Here is an 18,448-nt window from a genome sequence, read left to right on the forward strand (position 1 = left end):
TCAGAGAACAGAAATACCTCCCCATGCTGTCTGCATTTCTCTGTTCCCTGTTTCTTTTGATCATCATCTTTGCTGGTGTGCTATTTTGGGTTAATTATGGTGACTGTCTTTTTCTCACTTACATGCTGTGTATAATTGTGTCTTTGATGGCTCACACCAGGTGCGAGCACTTGGAAAGGGCCCTTACAGAGGCGAGTACACGCATCAGAGAGCTGGAGAACAAGAACCGGCACTTGGAGAAACAGCTGGTATGAGTCACAGCTCGTCCTCTTTAACGTGTGTACAGATTTGAGCTGATGTACAGGATCATCAACCTAAAACAGGTGGAAATGCAACCGATACCCAGGACACAGTGTTACATCCAATAGAGTTGAATTGCCATGCCAAATCCTGGATAAAATGCCCATAATGGCAAATTCTTTCAGATTTAACTGGTCTAATTGGTATTTTGGTTAAATTGGTCTAATGAGTGGAAAACACTCCATACATCATTACCATGGTAGAGATGCAAGTCACTGTTGTATTTCTCACCAGGCCTATAAATAATATAAATACATTACATGGTCAAAAGTACACGTACCATTTTAGTCCACAAACAACATTTAAAATCATTTCCAGTACACTACACACTAACGCATCTAAACTGCATCTTAATCTGCATCTAAAAGCATCTAAACTGGTTATACTGCATTAAACCTTTAATAGTCCTACCTGTATATATAACCTGTATTTAAATAATCTTGTTTGGGCTGTATCTCCTCCTTGATTGGCATGTGTTAAACTGTTGACACCGTGGTTTTAAGAAAACATCCTTTCTAGCCTACACCGAAATGCATAACATTATGAGCACTGACAGGTGAAAGGAATAACGCTGATTATCTCTTCATCACAGCACCTGTTAGTGGGTGGGATATATTAGGCAGCAAGTGAACATTTTATCATCAAAGTTGATGTGTTAGAAGCAGGAAAAAGGGCAAGCGTAAGGATTCGAGCGAGTTTGAGAAGGGCCAAATTTGTGGGGCTCTTGTGGCGGTGTTTCTGGTCTGCAGTGGTCAGTATGTTTAAAGTGGTCCAAGGAAGGAACAGTGGTAAACCGGCGACAGGGTCATGGGCTGCCTCGGCTCATTGATGCACGTGGGGAACAAAGGCTGGCCCGTGTGGTCTGATCCAACAGACGAGCTACTGTAGCTCAAATTGCTGAAGAAGTTAATGCTGGTTCTGATAGAAAGGTGTCAGAATACACAGCGCATCGCAGTTTGTTGTGTATGGGGCAGCGAAAGGGGACCAACACAATATTAGGAAGGTGGTCATAATGTTATGTCTTATCGGTGTATATGTCAACTTGAAGCTAGCAGCTGAAAAGTCATCTATGAAAGTTCATATAAATAATTTCTTTAATCGTGAAAAGGCACAGTGTGACCGGTTCACCAATTTGGCGCACATTTCTACACACAATCTGCAGAAATGCTATGGAATGCCTTTTAAGTGGAGCAGAGGCTGTTAAAGCTGCACAGGGTTTCGAATTAAAGCTCATGGTGTTTATGCTTTTTGCTTTACAGTGCATAAACTAACTCTTTACTCTCTCTTTACACAAGTGATTGTTTATTAAAATATCTAAATTATAGTTTAAAGTAAACTGTAAGCGATTTATTGAATAACCAGTCAGATCATGTCATTTTTACGTGGTTTAGGCAGAGTGGCCGGAGCGCTACGATGCAGCTAGTTCCACAGTAAAGGCTCTGCAGTGTCGCTTAGAAGAAACCAAGCAGAGCAGCAGGGAAAAAGAGAGCACCATAAACAAGCTGAGGAACCGGCTGCGCCAGCTAGAGGAGGCTGTCCAGGACACCTGCAAGGAGGTGGACGAGAAGGAGGCGCGCATGAAGCACGAGCACAAGATGCTTCAGGATGTGAGCTTCTACTGGTTCTTATAAAAACAAGGATTTTATAGCATATAAAACATTTTATAGCTCATTTGTTAGTAGTATAGTTATTCTATTTTAAATCCTCCCGCCCCCGCCGGTCCATGAAATGATATCTTATATGAAACCGGTCCGTGGTGTAAAAAAGGTTGGGCGCTCACTTTCTTAACCGCTTATCCAATTAGGGTTGCACGGGGGTGTTGTAGCCTATTCCAGCTTTTCAATGGGCGCAAGGCACACAGTAACACCCTGGACGGGGCGCCAGTCCATCGCAGGGCAGACACACACACACTCATTCACCTGTAGGGCAATTCGGTGTCTCCAATTAACCTGACTGCATGTTTTTGGACTGTGGGAGGAAACCGGGGCTTCCAGAGTAAACCAAGTTCTATATTAAATATGTTTAATAGTTAAATTAATTATATTTTTGAGTTGGTCATCTTCTAGACCTTCATCAGTGGTCACAGGATGCTGCCCACTATATTTAATGCTCCTGCTGTCTGACTGTCAAGCTGGTGTAAATCAGTGTTTTGTTTTCCTTCTCTTTCAGCTGCTTCAGGAGTATGACTTATTAAGAAAAGAGCATGAGGAAGTAAAGGTAATTTACAGTGGAAATAACAGTAAGGCTTTTCATAGATAATAAAAGGCTTCTGTGCTTTTTTTAAAACATTTATATATTTTTTACACAGGACAATTTGGTGTCGACTGAAAATAAACTCTTTGATGCTAATGAACAAATATCAGAATTGAAAAGGTAATTATTTTTTTAATTATTGTACAACCCAAATAAGAAAACAGTTTCTTACATTTACTTTGACTTTTATTTCATTGCAGACAGGATGAACCTGAGATATTTCATGTTTTATCTGCTCAACTTCATTTCATTTATAAAAAAACATCCATTTCTGCATTTCAGTCCTGCAACACATTCCCAAAAAGTTGGGACAGTAAAGCGTTTACATCTTTGTAATGTTGCCATTCCTTTTCACCACACTTAAAAGACGTTTTGGCACCGAGGATACCAAGTGATTTAGTGTTTCAGCTTTTATTTTGTCCCATTCTTCCTGCAAACACGTCTTAAGATGTGCAACAGTACGGGGTCGTCGTTGTCGTATTTTTCGTTTCAAAATTCTTCACACTGCCTGCAGGCAGGCCAGTCCAGTACCCGTACCCTCCTCTTCCGCAGCCATGCCTTTGTAATGTGTGCAGCATGTGGTTTTGCATTGTCTTGTTGAAAAATGCATGGACGTCCCTGGAAAAGATGACGTCTTGAAGGCAGCACGTGTTGCTCTAAGATCTCAATGTACTTTTCTGCATTAATGCTGTCATCACAGAAGTGTAAATGACCTTTGCCAAGGGCACTGACACAGCCCCATACCATGACAGACCCTGGCTTTTGGACTTGTTGCTGATAACAGTCTGGATGGTCCGTTTCGTCTTTGGTCCGGAGCACACAGCGTACATTTTTTCTAAAAAAGACCTGGAATGCTGATTCATCTGACCACAATACACGTTTCCACTGTGTGATGTTTCATCTTAGATGCCTCTGAGCCCAGAGAAGTCAACACCGCTTCTGGACATGGTTAACATGAGGCTTCTTTTTTGCACAGTAAAGTTGTAAGTGGCATTTGTGCATGTAACTCTGTATTGTAGTGCTTGACAAAGGTTTGCCAAAGTAATCCCTCACCCATGTGGTTATATCAGCTATTGTTGAGTGGCGGTTCTTGATGCAGTGCCGTCTGAGGGATCGAAGATCACGGGCGTTCAGCTTAAGCTCGCACCCTTGGCCTTTACGCACTGAAATTCCTCCTGATTCCTTGAATGGTTTAATGATAGTATGCACTGTAGAGGGAGAAATATGCAAATCCCTTCCAATCTTTCTTTGAGGTACATTGTTTTAAAACATTTCAATCATTTTCTCACACATTTGGTGACAAACTGGAGATCATCTGATCATCTTTGCTCATCAAAGACTCAGCCTCTCCTGGATGCTGCTCTTGTACCAAACCATGATTACAATCACCTGTTCACATCACCTGTTTGGAATCACATTGTTATTTAGTTTTTTCACCTCATTACTAGCCCTAACTTTTTTTGGAATGTGTTGCAGGCCTGAAATGCAGGAATGGATGTTTATTAATAAATTAAATGAAGTTGAGCAGACAAAACATAAAATGTCTTGGGTTCAAACTGTCTGCAATCAAAAAAAGTCAAAGTAAATATAAGGAACACCGTGTTTCTTTAATTTGCATTTTCCATTCTGTCCCAACTTTTTCTGATTTGGGGTTGTATTTATTCTATTTTTGTCTTAATTGTTTGTGTCTTGATTAAGCAAATATTTATAGAAACTGTATACACCATTTCTGCAAATGTTACATATTTTTGTTCAGGCTTATTTCCAAACTGGAGGCGCAAGTGAAGCAACTGGAACATGAAAACATGGCCAAAAGTCGTCAGGCTTTACACAACCATTTGCAAACCACAGGAGTTGGGTAAGAGATTTGTGTCACACTGGCATTTTATTTAGCTGATGTGGTGATCTGGCTCTCTTTGATCAGATCGTGGGTTGTGGGTTGTGCAAGTGGCAGCGAATTCACAATCAGTAAATCAAAAAGAAAGTGTAACATGGCAAAATGTTGCATAAACATAAATATCAGGCATCTACAGAGACTGGTGGGCTTAGACATAGCCGGGCTCTGGATGGGAAATGGACCTGACGAAACCCTGACCAGGATAAGTAAATGAAATTACATTTAGATTCATTATTGCAGTACACATTCCAGACATGGGGTGCAGCTTCTAGCAGGCATGCACATTTCAGCGTGACACCAGTGTTGCACAATGTGCTGTGATGAAAAATGTCTGGGGCTGTATGAATACACCGATCAGGCATAACATCATGACCACCTGCTTGTTTCTACACTCACTGTCCATTTTATCAGCTCCACTTACTATATAGAAGCACTTTGTAGTTCTACAATTACTGACTGTAGTCCATCTATTTCTCTACATACCTTTTTAGCCTGCTTTCACCCTGTTCTTTAATGGTCAGGACCCCCACAGAGCAGGTATTATTTAGGTAGTGGATCATTCTCAGCACTGCAGTGACACTGACATGGTGGTGGTGTGTTAGTGTGTGTTTTGCTGGTATGAGTGGATCAGACACAGCAATGCTGCTGGAGTTTTTAAATACCGTGTCCACGCACTGTCCACTCTATTAGACACTCCTACCTAGTTGGTCCACCTTGTAGATGTAAAGTCAGAGACGATCACTCATCTATTGCTGCTGTTTGAGTTGGTCATCTTCTAGACTTTCATCAGTGGTCACATGTTGCTACCCACGAAGTGCTGTTGGCTGGATATTTTTGGTTGGTGGACTATAGTCAGTCCGGCATTGACAGTGAGGTGTTTAAAAACTCCATCAGCATTGCTGTGTCTTATCCACTCATACCAGCACAACACACACAACACACCACCATGTCAGTGTCACTGCAGTGCTGAGAATGATCCACCACCCAAATAATACCTGCTCTGTAGTGGTCTTTTGGGGGTCCTGACCATTGACGAACAGCATGAAAGGGGGGTAACAGCATGCAGAGAAACTAATGGACTACACTCAGTAATTGTAGAACTACAAAGTGCTTCTATATGGTAAGTGGAGCTGATAACATGGACAGTGAGTGTGGAAACAAGTAGGTGGTCATAATAATAACAATGCCTGATCGGTGTATGCTTCACTACAGACTTTATTGAAGACTAGAGCGGATAACAACCCTATTATTATTTAATTGTTTATTTATCTATTTATTACCACTGTATGACTTTTAGATCATTCAATTCTGTGTTTGTATGATTTGTGTAAATCGTGTATTTATTTAAAGTATCCTCCAGACCACCCATGAAGGATGGGCCCTGTTGAGTCTGGTTCCTCTCAAGGTTTCTTCCTGTAATTTTCAGGGAGTTTTTCCTTGCCACAGTCACCCTCGGCTTGCTCAACAGGGGTTTTTGTATCTGTTGGTCCTGGATTTTGTAAAGTTGCTTTGAGACAATGTATATTGTAAAAAGCGCTATATAAATAAAGTTGACTTGACTTGACTTGCTTCAATGCAAAGTATAATAATGGCTTACCAAATGGCTACAACGTCTTACTAGTTCGATCTGTAAAGAACTGGATTAATTCATTCATTTTCACTATTTTTCTTTAGATTATTCCATCAGCCTGATCTGCTTTCACCAAGCCAAAGGCGGCGCAGTGTAGAATTCAGCACAAGGAGTCCTGGAGTTTCTGACCTAATGGCTCAAGGGTACTGCTTAACATCAGAATTTAAAACATTTGATACACATCATATGATATGCGTACATTCATTGATTGTTTCAAAAGCTTCACCTACCATGCAATTTGTGGGGTATACAATTACTGACTGTAGCTGATAAAATGGACAGTGAGTGTACAAACAAGAAAGTTGTTTTAATGTTATGGCTGATCAGTGTAGTATTGCATGGAAAAGCAGTTACCTCACAAACATCTATGGCTGTGTCCTAATCCACATCATACTGCATTAAATACAAATAAAACGTTTCTATACACTACCAACAAGCAGTATTTTTGCTGTTTACTTTCTATTTTTTTTATATTATGTAATCAGTTGTTTGATTCTGCATCACAGTTACGATAACAACACTATATCTCCACTCCTGTTTGCCCTTTCAGTCAGACTTCACCTCCGGAAAGAGAGCAGCCCCATGAAGACTCAATGAGAAGGGACAGTCCACTGGCCCCCGTGATAAAGGCACTGATTCAGATGGAGGACACCAAAGTCACAGAGGGACGGGCCCTGACAAAAAACAGCTATGGTTGTTCAGGTGAGATTAGCATGTTTCTGTAGTTGAAATGTTCTCTACAGGGCGATGAGGGAAACTAAATTGTCAGCAGTATGACTGTCAGCGTTAGGGCATTTTAGTTGATTCATCCTATTCCAAATCACACATACGTTAACAAGGACAAGGCTTTTTCTTTTATTTAAAATGTACCCATGTACTTCCCCCACGGCATTGGTAACCTCCACCTAATGCACGACATTTATGTTGGCCAAGAAGCACTGTGTCTACGCTTGCACCCTCTGACACATGTGAAGCCAGTAAGTTCTTCTTTGCACCAATCGGCGGTGGATTTCTACAGAGTACCGTAACACACCTAGAGGAACGTTATGCTATACTCACCAGCGCCAAGAAGCGATACTCCATCCGGCAGCTTGTGTCTATAAAGCGCCCAACAACTGATAGTGGAACAACTATTGCAACTATAGAGCTGGAGCCTATCCCAGCTTTTCAATGGTTGCAAGGCACACAGTAACACCCTGGACGGGGCGCCAGTCCATCGCAGGGCAGACACACATACAATTGAGTGTCTCCATTTAACCTGACTGCATGTTTTTGGACTGTGGGAGGAAACCGGAGCTCCCAGAGGAAACCCACACAGACACGGGGAGAACATGCAAACTCCGCACAGAAAAGTGGTGTCGCCTTATCCAGAGATCCAGAGATTTTTTTTTCCATTTCTTAGCTAAAAACACTAGGGACGGAATCGCCGTCTACGTCTTCTTATTACCAATAGCTGATCGATGCTTTTTGCATAAAAACGAACGTCTGTAACAACAGCACAAATGCTTGCAAGTAATCTTCGCACTCAGTCACCATGTTAGTACTGTTTACTTTCATTGCACAACGCCCACCGTTGATGATTCATCCTTGGCTCCTGAAAACTGGTGGAAATTCGGGCCCGTTCTCTAAAAAGCACCAAGGTTCGAAGAAGCCAGAACGAAACCAGTTCAGAAACCAGAGTTATTTTGGTCGAAAAGGACTATGATACTCCAACCCACGTCTCTACTGTTGTGGGCTTGTGGTCATAATGTTTTGGCTCATTGGTGTGTAATGGTAATCATGGCATTTCCTCGTGCAGTCAGATACACTGTGATGCCATGTTTATGTTAGATACACTGATCTCAGTGCTGGATTGATTGTGTGTGATGCAGGGTTGGACAGCAGGAGACCCACAGTAGCGTTTGTGGACGGTATGAGGGAGTCTGCGCTGGGGAAGGCTGGAGCTGTACTTCGAGCTCAGAGAAGTCTTTCTCCTGATGGACATCGTTCCTCATCTGTACCTCCAAGAGCACAGAGGGCCGGTCCCCCATCCACACCTAGTGAGTAACCTGTGATTTTTCAGCCATTGAAGTGTTTTGGCTAAGAACAGGGTTGCCCAGTTTTATCCACAAGGGGCCAGTATGTCTGCATGTTTCTGTAGACTAAAACACCACCACCATGTCAGTGTCCACTGCAGTGCTGAGAATGATCCATCACCCAAATAATACCTGCTCTGTGGTGGTCCTGTGGGGGTCCTGACCATTGAAGAATAGGGTGTAGAACTACAAAGTGCTCAAGGAGGTGGTTTTAATGTTATGGCTGATCAGTGTATATGTAAGCCATTATGTAAAATGTTTCACTGTCTTTTAGCAAAGAGGGAAACTCTACTCCAGCCACTCTCAGCCAGGTCCAGCCCCAAGCGCTGCCCAACAGAGAATGTTTCAACTGCATTTGGTCGACCCATGCATTGCCAACAACACCTGCATAACAGGTATGCTGGGTTTTTTTTTACTTTATTGGACCACTTACATCATATGACCAACACACTTCATTTATTGAGTTCAACCACAGCCACTGCAATGATATAGTTTCAACTTTGTGGAACCGTTTGGGCAATGCCCTTTTCTGTTCCAGAATGACTATACCACTGTGCATGACATAACGATATGGTTTGATGAGTTCAGCTGGAGAAACTCCAGCAGCTTGCTCAGAGCTCCGACCTCAAACCCATGAAATGCCTTTCGGGTTACATTTGGAACAGGCCTTCTTATTCAACATTAAAGTCTGACCTTACACATGGCAATGGTTTTGGAATGAGAGGTCCAGCAAGCTCATCATACTCAAGTGTCCACATATTTATGGTCATATGGTGTATGTTTTACCAATGAACACTAAGCAATTTTCTTGAGTAATCAGTATTTTGCTTTTGTTTTAGGTTTGATTTGCACTTTGATCAAACAAGTCCCAGCTCCCCTCGACGCAACTCGAGAACAGCGCTGCAGTTCACGACAGCACAAAGATCAAAAGGTAATTTTCCCTTTACCCAAAGTACCCCAGGGCAGGGATTTCAAACCCTGTTTTGCGACATCTGGGTGGGTCGCAGAGAAAAATGATAATATTTAAATAAACAAATTTTAACAGGCACAATAACTCAAAATGAACTTGTAAACGAACGCCCCTTGTGAAGGCTTTATGTTGTCTTGTAAACCTAGGTGGGACCAGATTGCTACCAAATTTTTTAGCCAAAGTATATTTCATTTAGTTTCCTTTTGATGCATTGTTTGTTTTGCCTGGGTCGCGGTGAAAATCATGGACATAATGTGAGTGGCTTGGGAAAAAGTTTGAAAACCTGCCTCGGGGAACCAATATCATTGCACAATGAAAGCGCACAGTAAACAGCAGAACCGTGACCAAGATCAACCACACAGCAGCAGAAAATCATAACCGATGCTTACCTGAGCTTCTCTTCTTCAAATTGAGACTAAATCTACAGGGGTTGGACAAAATAACTGAAACACCTGGTTTTAGACCACAATCATTTATTAGTATGGTGTAGGGCCTCCTTTTGCGGCCAATACAGCGTCAATTCGTCTTGGAAATGACATATATAAGTCCTGCACAGTGGTCAGAGGGATTTTAAGCCATTCTTCTTGCAGGATAGTGGCCAGGTCACTACGTGATGCTGGTGGAGGAAAACGTTTCCTGACTCGCTTCTCCAAAACACCCCAAAGTGGCTCAATAATATTTAGATCTGGTGACTGTGCAGGCCATGGGAGATGTTCAACTTCACTTTCATGTTCATCAAACCAATCTTTCACCAGTCTTGCTGTCTGTATTGGTGCATTGTCATCCTGATACACGGCACCGCCATTGGATGCACATGGTCCTCCAGAATGGTTCGGTAGTCCTTGGCAGTGACGCGCCCATCTAGCACAAGTATTGGGCCAAGGGAATGCCATGATATGGCAGCCCAAACCATCACTGATCCACCCCCATGCTTCACTCTGGGCATGCAACAGTCTGGGTGGTATGCTTCTTTGGGGCTTCTCCACACCGTAACTCTCCCGGATGTGGGGAAAACAGTAAAGGTGGACTCATCAGAGAACAATACATGTTTCACATTGTCCACAGCCCAAGATTTGCGCTCCTTGCACCATTGAAACCGACGTTTGGCATTGGCACGAGTGACCAAAGGTTTGGCTATAGCAGCCCGGCCGTGTATATTGACCCTGTGGAGCTCCCGACGGACAGTTCTGGTGGAAACAGGAGAGTTGAGGTGCACATTTAATTCTGCCGTGATTTGGGCAGCCGTGGTTTTATGTTTTTTGGATACAATCCGGGTTAGCACCCGAACATCCCTTTCAGACAGCTTCCTCTTGCGTCCACAGTTAATCCTGTCGGATGTGGTTTGTCCTTCTTGGTGGTATGCTGACATTACCCTGGATACCGTGGCTCTTGATACATCACAAAGACTTGCTGTCTTGGTCACAGATGCGCCAGCAAGACGTGCACCAACAATTTGTCCTCTTTTGAACTCTGGTATGTCACCCATAATGTTGTGTGCATTGCAATATTTTGAGCAAAACTGTGCTCTTACCCTGCTAATTGAACCTTCACACTCTGCTCTTACTGGTGCAATGTGCAATTAATGAAGATTGGCCACCAGACTGGTCCAATTTAGCCATGAAACCTCCCACACTAAAATGACAGGTGTTTCAGTTATTTTGTCCAACCCCTGTATATCTGTGTGTTGTTCCATTAGGGATATAATCTACTTCTTACCTTCTTGTATTCTTGGAGGTCATCTTGTATGTTTTCAGAATATTTCAAGAATATAAAAATCCATATCCAACTCTGTTTGTCCACATAACTAATGAAAATCATTTTAGATCATTTATTCTCTCGGCTTTCCTGGTAAAAAGCTGAAACTGGTAATTCGTTCACTAAACTGTCTTTTATACAACAACCAATGAAGAGAGAGATTGAAATTCCACCCAAAATCTGAATTCGGAAGCTCTGATTGGTTTATACATGTGAATCTCTTTCACAAATGAACTGATTCATGGAGTTGTTTACGCACGACACCATAATGAAACAGTGAGCAAAACGAATGAATCTTTACCATAGATAAGAGCACAGCTCTCTGATTCGATTCCAATGAATAATTTGTTTGAAAAGAGTCGTTTCTGACTCGTTGACTCAGTTTCCGTGTGTGCGTGCACGCGCCCACCGGCTCATACGCGAAGGAAAGCGTTACGCACAGTGCTTTTTATGCTGTTTTAAATGTTCTCAAATGGTAAACTGTGTATTCTAGGCATACTCGATATATCGAATATGGTCATTTTCAACATTGTGTAAAAAGTAATATCCAATATATCGATATACCGCCCAGCCCTACCCTGACTATAAGCCAGTTGTTTTTGGCCCAGAGCTTGGCTATTTTTACATTTGATTTCACTGGGTAACACTGGGCGCAGGGTAGGAATACCCCGGACAGCGTGCCAGTTTATCGCCGGGTTTTGGCCACCCCCCTAGACATAGCCAGTTATACCTGTCTAGATGCCTGGCTGGCTGTTATGACAACAGATTTTTTGTTGCACTAACCCCTCCCCTTTCCCCCCAACAGTGAATGTACAGACCAGCTCGGGGTCAGCTCATCCTACTGAGAGCAGCGAATCCGAGGAACAAGAGGTTCCAGACCCTGACTTGCTGCTTCACGACCCCGATGATGACCTTGCCCTCTCTTATCACACTCGTGTTCAGTCTCTAGCCGACGCCGAGAAGCTGTTCGATGAGCTCACGCAGGAGAAACAGCGGGTGAGTCTGGATTTCACCATCACTGATTCTGCTGCTACGTGTGCTGTTCAATGTGAAGACGTTTTCCCTCCACTTCTCTTCTTTACACTGAGCTGTGATGTCTCCCATCATAAATTTACCAATGTTTTACTCATTAACAACACGTTTTGTCAAACATTATTTGTTTCACCTCAAAAAACTGGACTTGTCAAACCGACCCACATGTTTCCACTTTGCAGTGGACAGATAGATTAGTCTATCTTAGATTAACCAGACCCCAGATAAGTCAGTGTTTATAGCTGTTGATGTATGACTTTCACTTTGCAGTCTTAACTTGCATTTGTAGGTGCCGTGATGAACTGTGTTTACTGACTCTTTTTTTTTTTTTTTTTTTTTTATATTCTACAAGCCATGTGGTCATTCATTACAAAAACATCATTTTTGATTGCCATGCCAGCTGATCAATATTGGACTCTCAAAAAACCATTAATAATGTTATGGACTGTAGAGCATAATTCTTAAATTACTCACTGACAGTTTGTTCCTGTTCCTTTTATAATCATTACATTGGTACATTGAAACTCAGCGTCAATTGGTTCTGGGACTGGCGTTGAGTTTCAAGGTATTTTTTCCCATAAGGATGTATGGAAAACCTGTTAATGCGTCCCATGGACTTGCATATACACTGATCAGCCATAACATTAAAACCACCTCCTTGTTTTGGCACTCACTGTCCATTTTATCAGCTCCACTTACCATATAGAAGCATATTTAAGTTCTACAATTACTGACTGTAGTCCATCTGCTTTCACGCTGTTTTTCAATGATCAGGACCACCACAGAGCAGAAATTATTTAGGTGATGGATCATTCCCAGCACTTCACTTCACAATGACATGGTGGTGGTGTGTTAGTGTGTGTTGTGCTGGTATGAGTGGATCAGACACAGCAGCGCTGACTGTCCACTCTGTTAGACACTCCTACCTAGTTGGTCCACCTTTTGAAATGTAAAGTCAGAGACGGTCGCTCATCTATTGCTGCTGTTTGAGTTGGTCATCTTCTAGACCTTCATCAGTGGTCACAGGACGCTGCCCACGGGGCGCTGTTGGCTGGATAATTTTTTGGTTGGTGGACTATTCTCAGTCTAGCAGTGATAGTCAGGGGTTTAAAAACTCCATCAGCGCTGCTGTATCTGATCCACTCACACCAGCACAACACACACTAACACACCACCACCATGTCAGTGTCACTGCTGTGCTGAGAATGATCCACCACCCAAATAATATCTAATCTGTGGTGGTCCTGTGGGGGTCCTGACCACTTAAGAACAGCATGAAAGGGGGCTAACAAAGCATGCAGAGAAACAGATGGTCAGTAATTGTAGAACTACAAAGTGCTCCTATATGGTAAGTGGAGCTGATAAAATGGACAGTGAGTGTACAAACATGTAAAAGACAGTTTCCAAATTACTGCTTTTTTAAACAATTTTTGTTTCTCATTTTTCTTACTGTCCCGACTTTTTTGAAATTGTGGTTCTACTGTGAAATGCTGTATTTGCATAGAACGTTATCCTAAAATGCTTAGGATCATCCTGGAGAGGCATTTAATATTCAAGTGTTTCATTGCTTGTGTAATGAAAGAGCATCAGATCTTTTACAGTCTGCATCTCTTGCACTGGCACGAAATTTTCACTTGCATAACATTGGTTTGCCTCCTCCTCAGCACCCAGCACATACCTGATCTACTTCATAGATCCTATTTTTAGACTGGTTTCTGTCTGATTCACTCCGAGAAGTGGCTTACTAAGAGCTGTGTGTGTCTTGCTGTCCTTCCTCACCCTTCACTGCATTCATTTTCTCAATATTTACAACAGTGTCCAAATATTTAATTGACTTCTCTCCAACAGATTGAGGCAGCTCTGAGTCGGATTCCTGGGGCTGGAGCCAGGGTCACCTTACAGAGCAGACTAGATAAGGTACACTCACTATTCGCTGTTTATATGACTTAAATCATACACTACGTAGCTAAAAGTATGTGGACACCTACACTGATCAGCCATAGCATTTAAAGCCACCTCCTTGTTTCTACACTTACCATATAGAAGCACTTTGTAGTTCTACAATTACTGACTGTAGTCCATCTATTTCTCTACATACTTTTTTAGCCTGCTTTCACCTTGTTCTTCAATGGTCAGGACCCCCACAGGACCACTACAGAGCAGGTATTATTTAGGTGGTGGATCATTCTCAGCACTGCAGTGACACTGACATGGTGGTGGTGTGTTAGTGTGTGTTGTGCTGGAGTTTTTAAATACCGTGTCCCCACTCACTGTTGGTGTTTAAAAACTCCGTCAGTGCTGCTGTGTGACACACTAACACACCACCACCACCATGTCATTGTCACTGCAGTGCTGAGAATGACCCACCACCCAAATAGTACCTGCTCTGTAGTGGTCCTGGGAGAGTCCTGACCAGCATGAAAGGGGGCTAACAAAGCATGCAGAGAAACAGATGGACTACAGTCAGTAATTGTAGAACTACAAAGTGCTTCTATATGGTAAGTGAAGCTGATAAAATGGACAGTGAGTGTAGAAACAAGGAGGTGGTTTTAATGTTATGGCTGATCGGTGTATGTGGCTAAAATAGCCAAACTCACAAATGTTTTTTCCTCCTTAGGCATCATTAGAGAACCGACTGGAGAAAGTGAGTTGTGACTTGGGATCCATCCGCATGACCCTGAAACGATTCAAAGTTCTCCGCACTTCTACCCACATCTAGCCGGAAAATGTGAACGGGAGATACAGGACGGATCTTCCACTGTACATACTGCATTCTGTACATGTTGAATATTTCTACTTTTGCTATTGTAGGAGATTTTTTATGTTTCTACTGTATGTTTTACTACACAGTATAGATACTGATTTTAAAGTATATTTTGATACAGATTTATAAAAAAACAAAGAACTTTTTAATGTCATAAAAACATGGACGTTGTATGCTTGACTACTTCAGGTTTGTTATTTTTTTAGATGTGCTGTTGTGCCATGAAAGCAGGACATTAAGGGCCGGCTTCCCAAATCAATAGTATATAACTAAAATACACATACTGAGCTCTTTATTTAGATACACCTACTTGGTATGTACACCGTTTAGCCATAACATTAAAACCAACTCATTGTTCTTTCTTGTAGTTCTACAATTACTGATTGTAGTCCATCTGTTTCTCTGCATGCTTTGTTAGCCCCCTTTCATGCTGTTTTTCAATGGTCAGGACTCTCCCAGGACCACTACAGAGTAAGTATTGTTTAGGTGGTGGATCCTTCTCAGCACTGCAGTGACACTGACATGGTGGTGGTGTGTTAGTGTGTGTTGTGCTGGTATGAGTGGATCAGACACAGCAGCGCTGATGGAGTTTTTAAACCCCTCACTGTCACTGCTAGACTGAGAATAGTCCACCAACCAAAAAATTATCCAGCCAACAGCGCCCTGTGACCACTGATGAAGGTCTAGAAGATGACCAGCTCAAACAGCACCAATAGATGAGCGATCGTCTCTGACTTTACATCTGCAAGGTGGACCAACTAGGTAGGAGTGTCTAATAGAGTGGACACGGTATTTAAAAACTTCATCAGCGCTGCTGTGTCTGATCCACCATCTAAATAATACCTGCTCTATGGGGGTCCTGACCATTGAAGAACAGGGTGAAAGCAGGCAAAAAAGGTATGTAGAGACGCCCTGTAGAGACAGATGAGCTACAGTTAGTAATTGTATACCCACTAAGTGGTGGGTCTTGAACCAGCAACTAGTTTGATTACTAGTCCAGTACCTTAACCGCTAGGCTACAACTGCCCTGACAAAGTGTACAGAGCAACAGATGAGCTACAGTCAGTAATTCTATACCCACTAAGTTCATCTGTATGTTTGGTGTAGCTTGATCAATAAAGTAGGTGTACCTAATAAAGTGCTCGGTGAGTGTAGACGTTTTAAATGGTAAATCACCACTAAGAGGTGTATTCTTGTTCAGTATTAGCAAAATTAATGCCTTTACATTCCAGCAATCCATTTGACTGCTTTGTTCTACTACATGACCAAAAGAATGTGGACAACCCTCTTAATTATTGACTTCAGGTGTTTCAGCCACACCTATTGCTAACAGGTTTATGTTTTATTTGTGGCAGCGCTCGCTCCTGTGCACAAGTTTGATGTAAATGAACTGTGGCCTGCAAAGGGTCCTGACTTCAACCCAAATTGAGATGAATAGGAACACTGTAGACGTTTGAAAAGTAAAGGCTGTTGTGTTATATTAATGCTTGTTTTGGACTGGAATGTCCAACAGACTCATGGTTAAGTGTCCACAACTTTTGGTTATATAGTTTTATTTGAAATATGTTTATCTGATGTTTATAAAACATCACATAGATCTTTTCTTTTAAAATGACTATGAAAAGCCGACCAAACCTGCTCACACTTGCATTCCCTTAACTCTTATATTCTCTTCCTCTGTCAGACATTCCACTTCATTACTTTTGACCTTTTCCTTCCAAACAGCACAGATCGTTTACACGCTCTCATACTAGGCGGACCTCTGTCGGGTAAAGATGTGAGAAATACATTTAAATGCTTTTGTGTTGCATGGAAATTCTAAACCAAGTTCAATGAGTTAGTTGAATTCTAATGAATAGGGCTGCTACATTCCCTGTAGCTGGATCTACTGGAACTATTTACTTCTGTACCAAGCACCTCAATAAAGTCCTGCATAAAGCAAACTGTGAGCATGGGTTCAAGATGTGGTACTTTACTGGAACTTTTGATAAGCTGACTGGGAAGGTTTTGATTCCCGCTCTACCAGAGAGTCACTGCTGGTCTTTTCAAGAGGAACAGTCATGCAGCCATGCTAACAAATGTTGTAATGTACCCAATACAATGTACACTGTCTTTTTAAAAGCTTAGCTAATTTAGGCACACCCACAGCTAAGAAATGTATAAAATTAATTAAATATACTTCGCTCAGCCATAACATAAAAACCACCTCCTTGTTTCTACACCCTGTTCTTCAATGGTCAGGACCACTACAGATTAGGTATTATTTAGGTGGTGGATCATTCTCAGCACTGCAGTGACAATGACATGGTGGTGGTGTGTTAGTGTGTGTTGTGCTGGTATGAGTGGATCAGACACAGCAGCGCTGCTGGAGTTTTTAAATACCGTGTCCACTCACTGTCCACTTTACATGACTTTAAATCTACAAGGTGGGCCAACTAGGTGGGCGTGTCTGAGATGATCGCTCATCTATTGCTGCTGTTTGAGTTGGTCATCTTATAGACCTTTATCAGTGGTCACAGGACGCTGCCCAAGGGGTGCTGTTGGCTGGATATTTTTAGTTGGTGGACTATTCTCAGTCCAGCAGTGACAGGGAGGGGTTTAAAAACTCCAGCCAGCGCTGCTGTGTCTGATCCACTCATACCAGCACAACACACACTAACACACCACCACCATGTCAGTGTCACTGCAGTGCTGAGAATTATCCACCACCTAAATAATACCTGCTCTGTAGTGGTCCTGTGGGAGTCCTGACCATTAAAGAACAGCATGAAAGGGAACTAACAAAGCATGCAGAGAAAGAGGTGGACTACAGTCAGTAATTGTAGAACTACAAAGTGCTCCAATATGGAAAGCGAAGCTGATAAAATGGACAATGTGTGTAGAAACAAGGAGGTGGTTTTAATGTTATGGCTGATCGGTGTATAGAGCAAGAAGTCACCCACAAGACAAGAACTTTTAATAGAATTTTAAATGGTGGTTCAAGTGACCCAGAAAAAAAAATGTCAGCTGCAGAAACACTTTTAATTCACGTCCAAATTTTCAGGGTTGAGCTACGGTTGTGTGGCCCTCGTCTCCTGAGGTATTTTTGCTAATTTAATCTGCGGCAAATGATTTTCTACAAAAGTGTGATAGTTCGAGACACCTTGCCAAATCAGTACCTTTTAACACCCTGTTTGGCAGATGTCATAACTTGCAAAGACTTATTGGATCCAGCTAGGAATTTTTCTATTCTTGTTTTAGGAATTTTCAACCACAGTAATTTGTAGAACACGTCTAGTCCTGAGATATCAGTGGGTTATCATGCAGGCGCAGCATGTTTAAGATGTTCTCGCAGATTATGAATGACATACACTGATCAGCCATAACATTACAACCACCTCCATGTTTCTACACTCACTGTCCATTGAACTGTAGTTCATCTGTTTCTCTGAATGCTTTGTTAGCCCACTTTCATGCTGTTCTTCAATGGTCAGGACTCTCCCAGGACCACCACAGAGCAGGTATTATTTGGGTGGTGGATCATTCTCAGCACTCAGTGACACTGACATGGTGGTGGTGTGTTAGTGTGTGTTGTGCTGGTATGAGTGGATCAGACACAGCAGTACTGATGGAGTTTTTCAACACCTCACTGTCACTGCTGGACTGAGAATAGTCCACCAACCAAAAACATCCAGCCAACAGCACCTCTGTAGTGGTCCTGACCATTGAAGAACAGCATGAAAGGGGGCTAACAAAGCATGTAGAGAAACAGATGGACTACAGTCAGTAATTG

General features: G+C 42.2%; 1 protein-coding gene across 2 annotated transcripts in view; it reads left to right on the forward strand.

Annotated features, from left to right (window-relative positions):
* LOC134332666 (M-phase phosphoprotein 9) overlaps nucleotides 1-16,625 on the forward strand; it is a 34,633-nt gene extending 18,008 nt beyond the window's left edge. Inside the window, exons 12-24 of one of the 2 annotated variants that reach the window (XM_063014405.1) lie at nucleotides 161-248; nucleotides 1,692-1,907; nucleotides 2,470-2,517; nucleotides 2,609-2,673; nucleotides 4,310-4,411; nucleotides 6,125-6,223; nucleotides 6,631-6,782; nucleotides 7,952-8,119; nucleotides 8,430-8,550; nucleotides 8,995-9,086; nucleotides 11,686-11,876; nucleotides 13,761-13,829; nucleotides 14,530-16,625. In XM_063014405.1, coding sequence (XP_062870475.1) covers nucleotides 161-248; nucleotides 1,692-1,907; nucleotides 2,470-2,517; nucleotides 2,609-2,673; nucleotides 4,310-4,411; nucleotides 6,125-6,223; nucleotides 6,631-6,782; nucleotides 7,952-8,119; nucleotides 8,430-8,550; nucleotides 8,995-9,086; nucleotides 11,686-11,876; nucleotides 13,761-13,829; nucleotides 14,530-14,631 — 1,513 coding nt within the window. In that variant the 3' untranslated portion in view covers nucleotides 14,632-16,625. Of the gene's footprint in view, nucleotides 1-160; nucleotides 249-1,691; nucleotides 1,908-2,469; nucleotides 2,518-2,608; nucleotides 2,674-4,309; nucleotides 4,412-6,124; nucleotides 6,224-6,630; nucleotides 6,783-7,951; nucleotides 8,120-8,429; nucleotides 8,551-8,994; nucleotides 9,087-11,685; nucleotides 11,877-13,760; nucleotides 13,830-14,529 lie in introns of those variants that run through there. The other variant, XM_063014406.1, reaches the window with a different exon arrangement.
* Nucleotides 16,626-18,448: the final 1,823 nt, after the last annotated feature.

The sequence above is a fragment of the Trichomycterus rosablanca genome, chromosome 18 (assembly GCF_030014385.1).
Source record: "Trichomycterus rosablanca isolate fTriRos1 chromosome 18, fTriRos1.hap1, whole genome shotgun sequence".
NCBI lineage: Eukaryota > Metazoa > Chordata > Actinopteri > Siluriformes > Trichomycteridae > Trichomycterus > Trichomycterus rosablanca.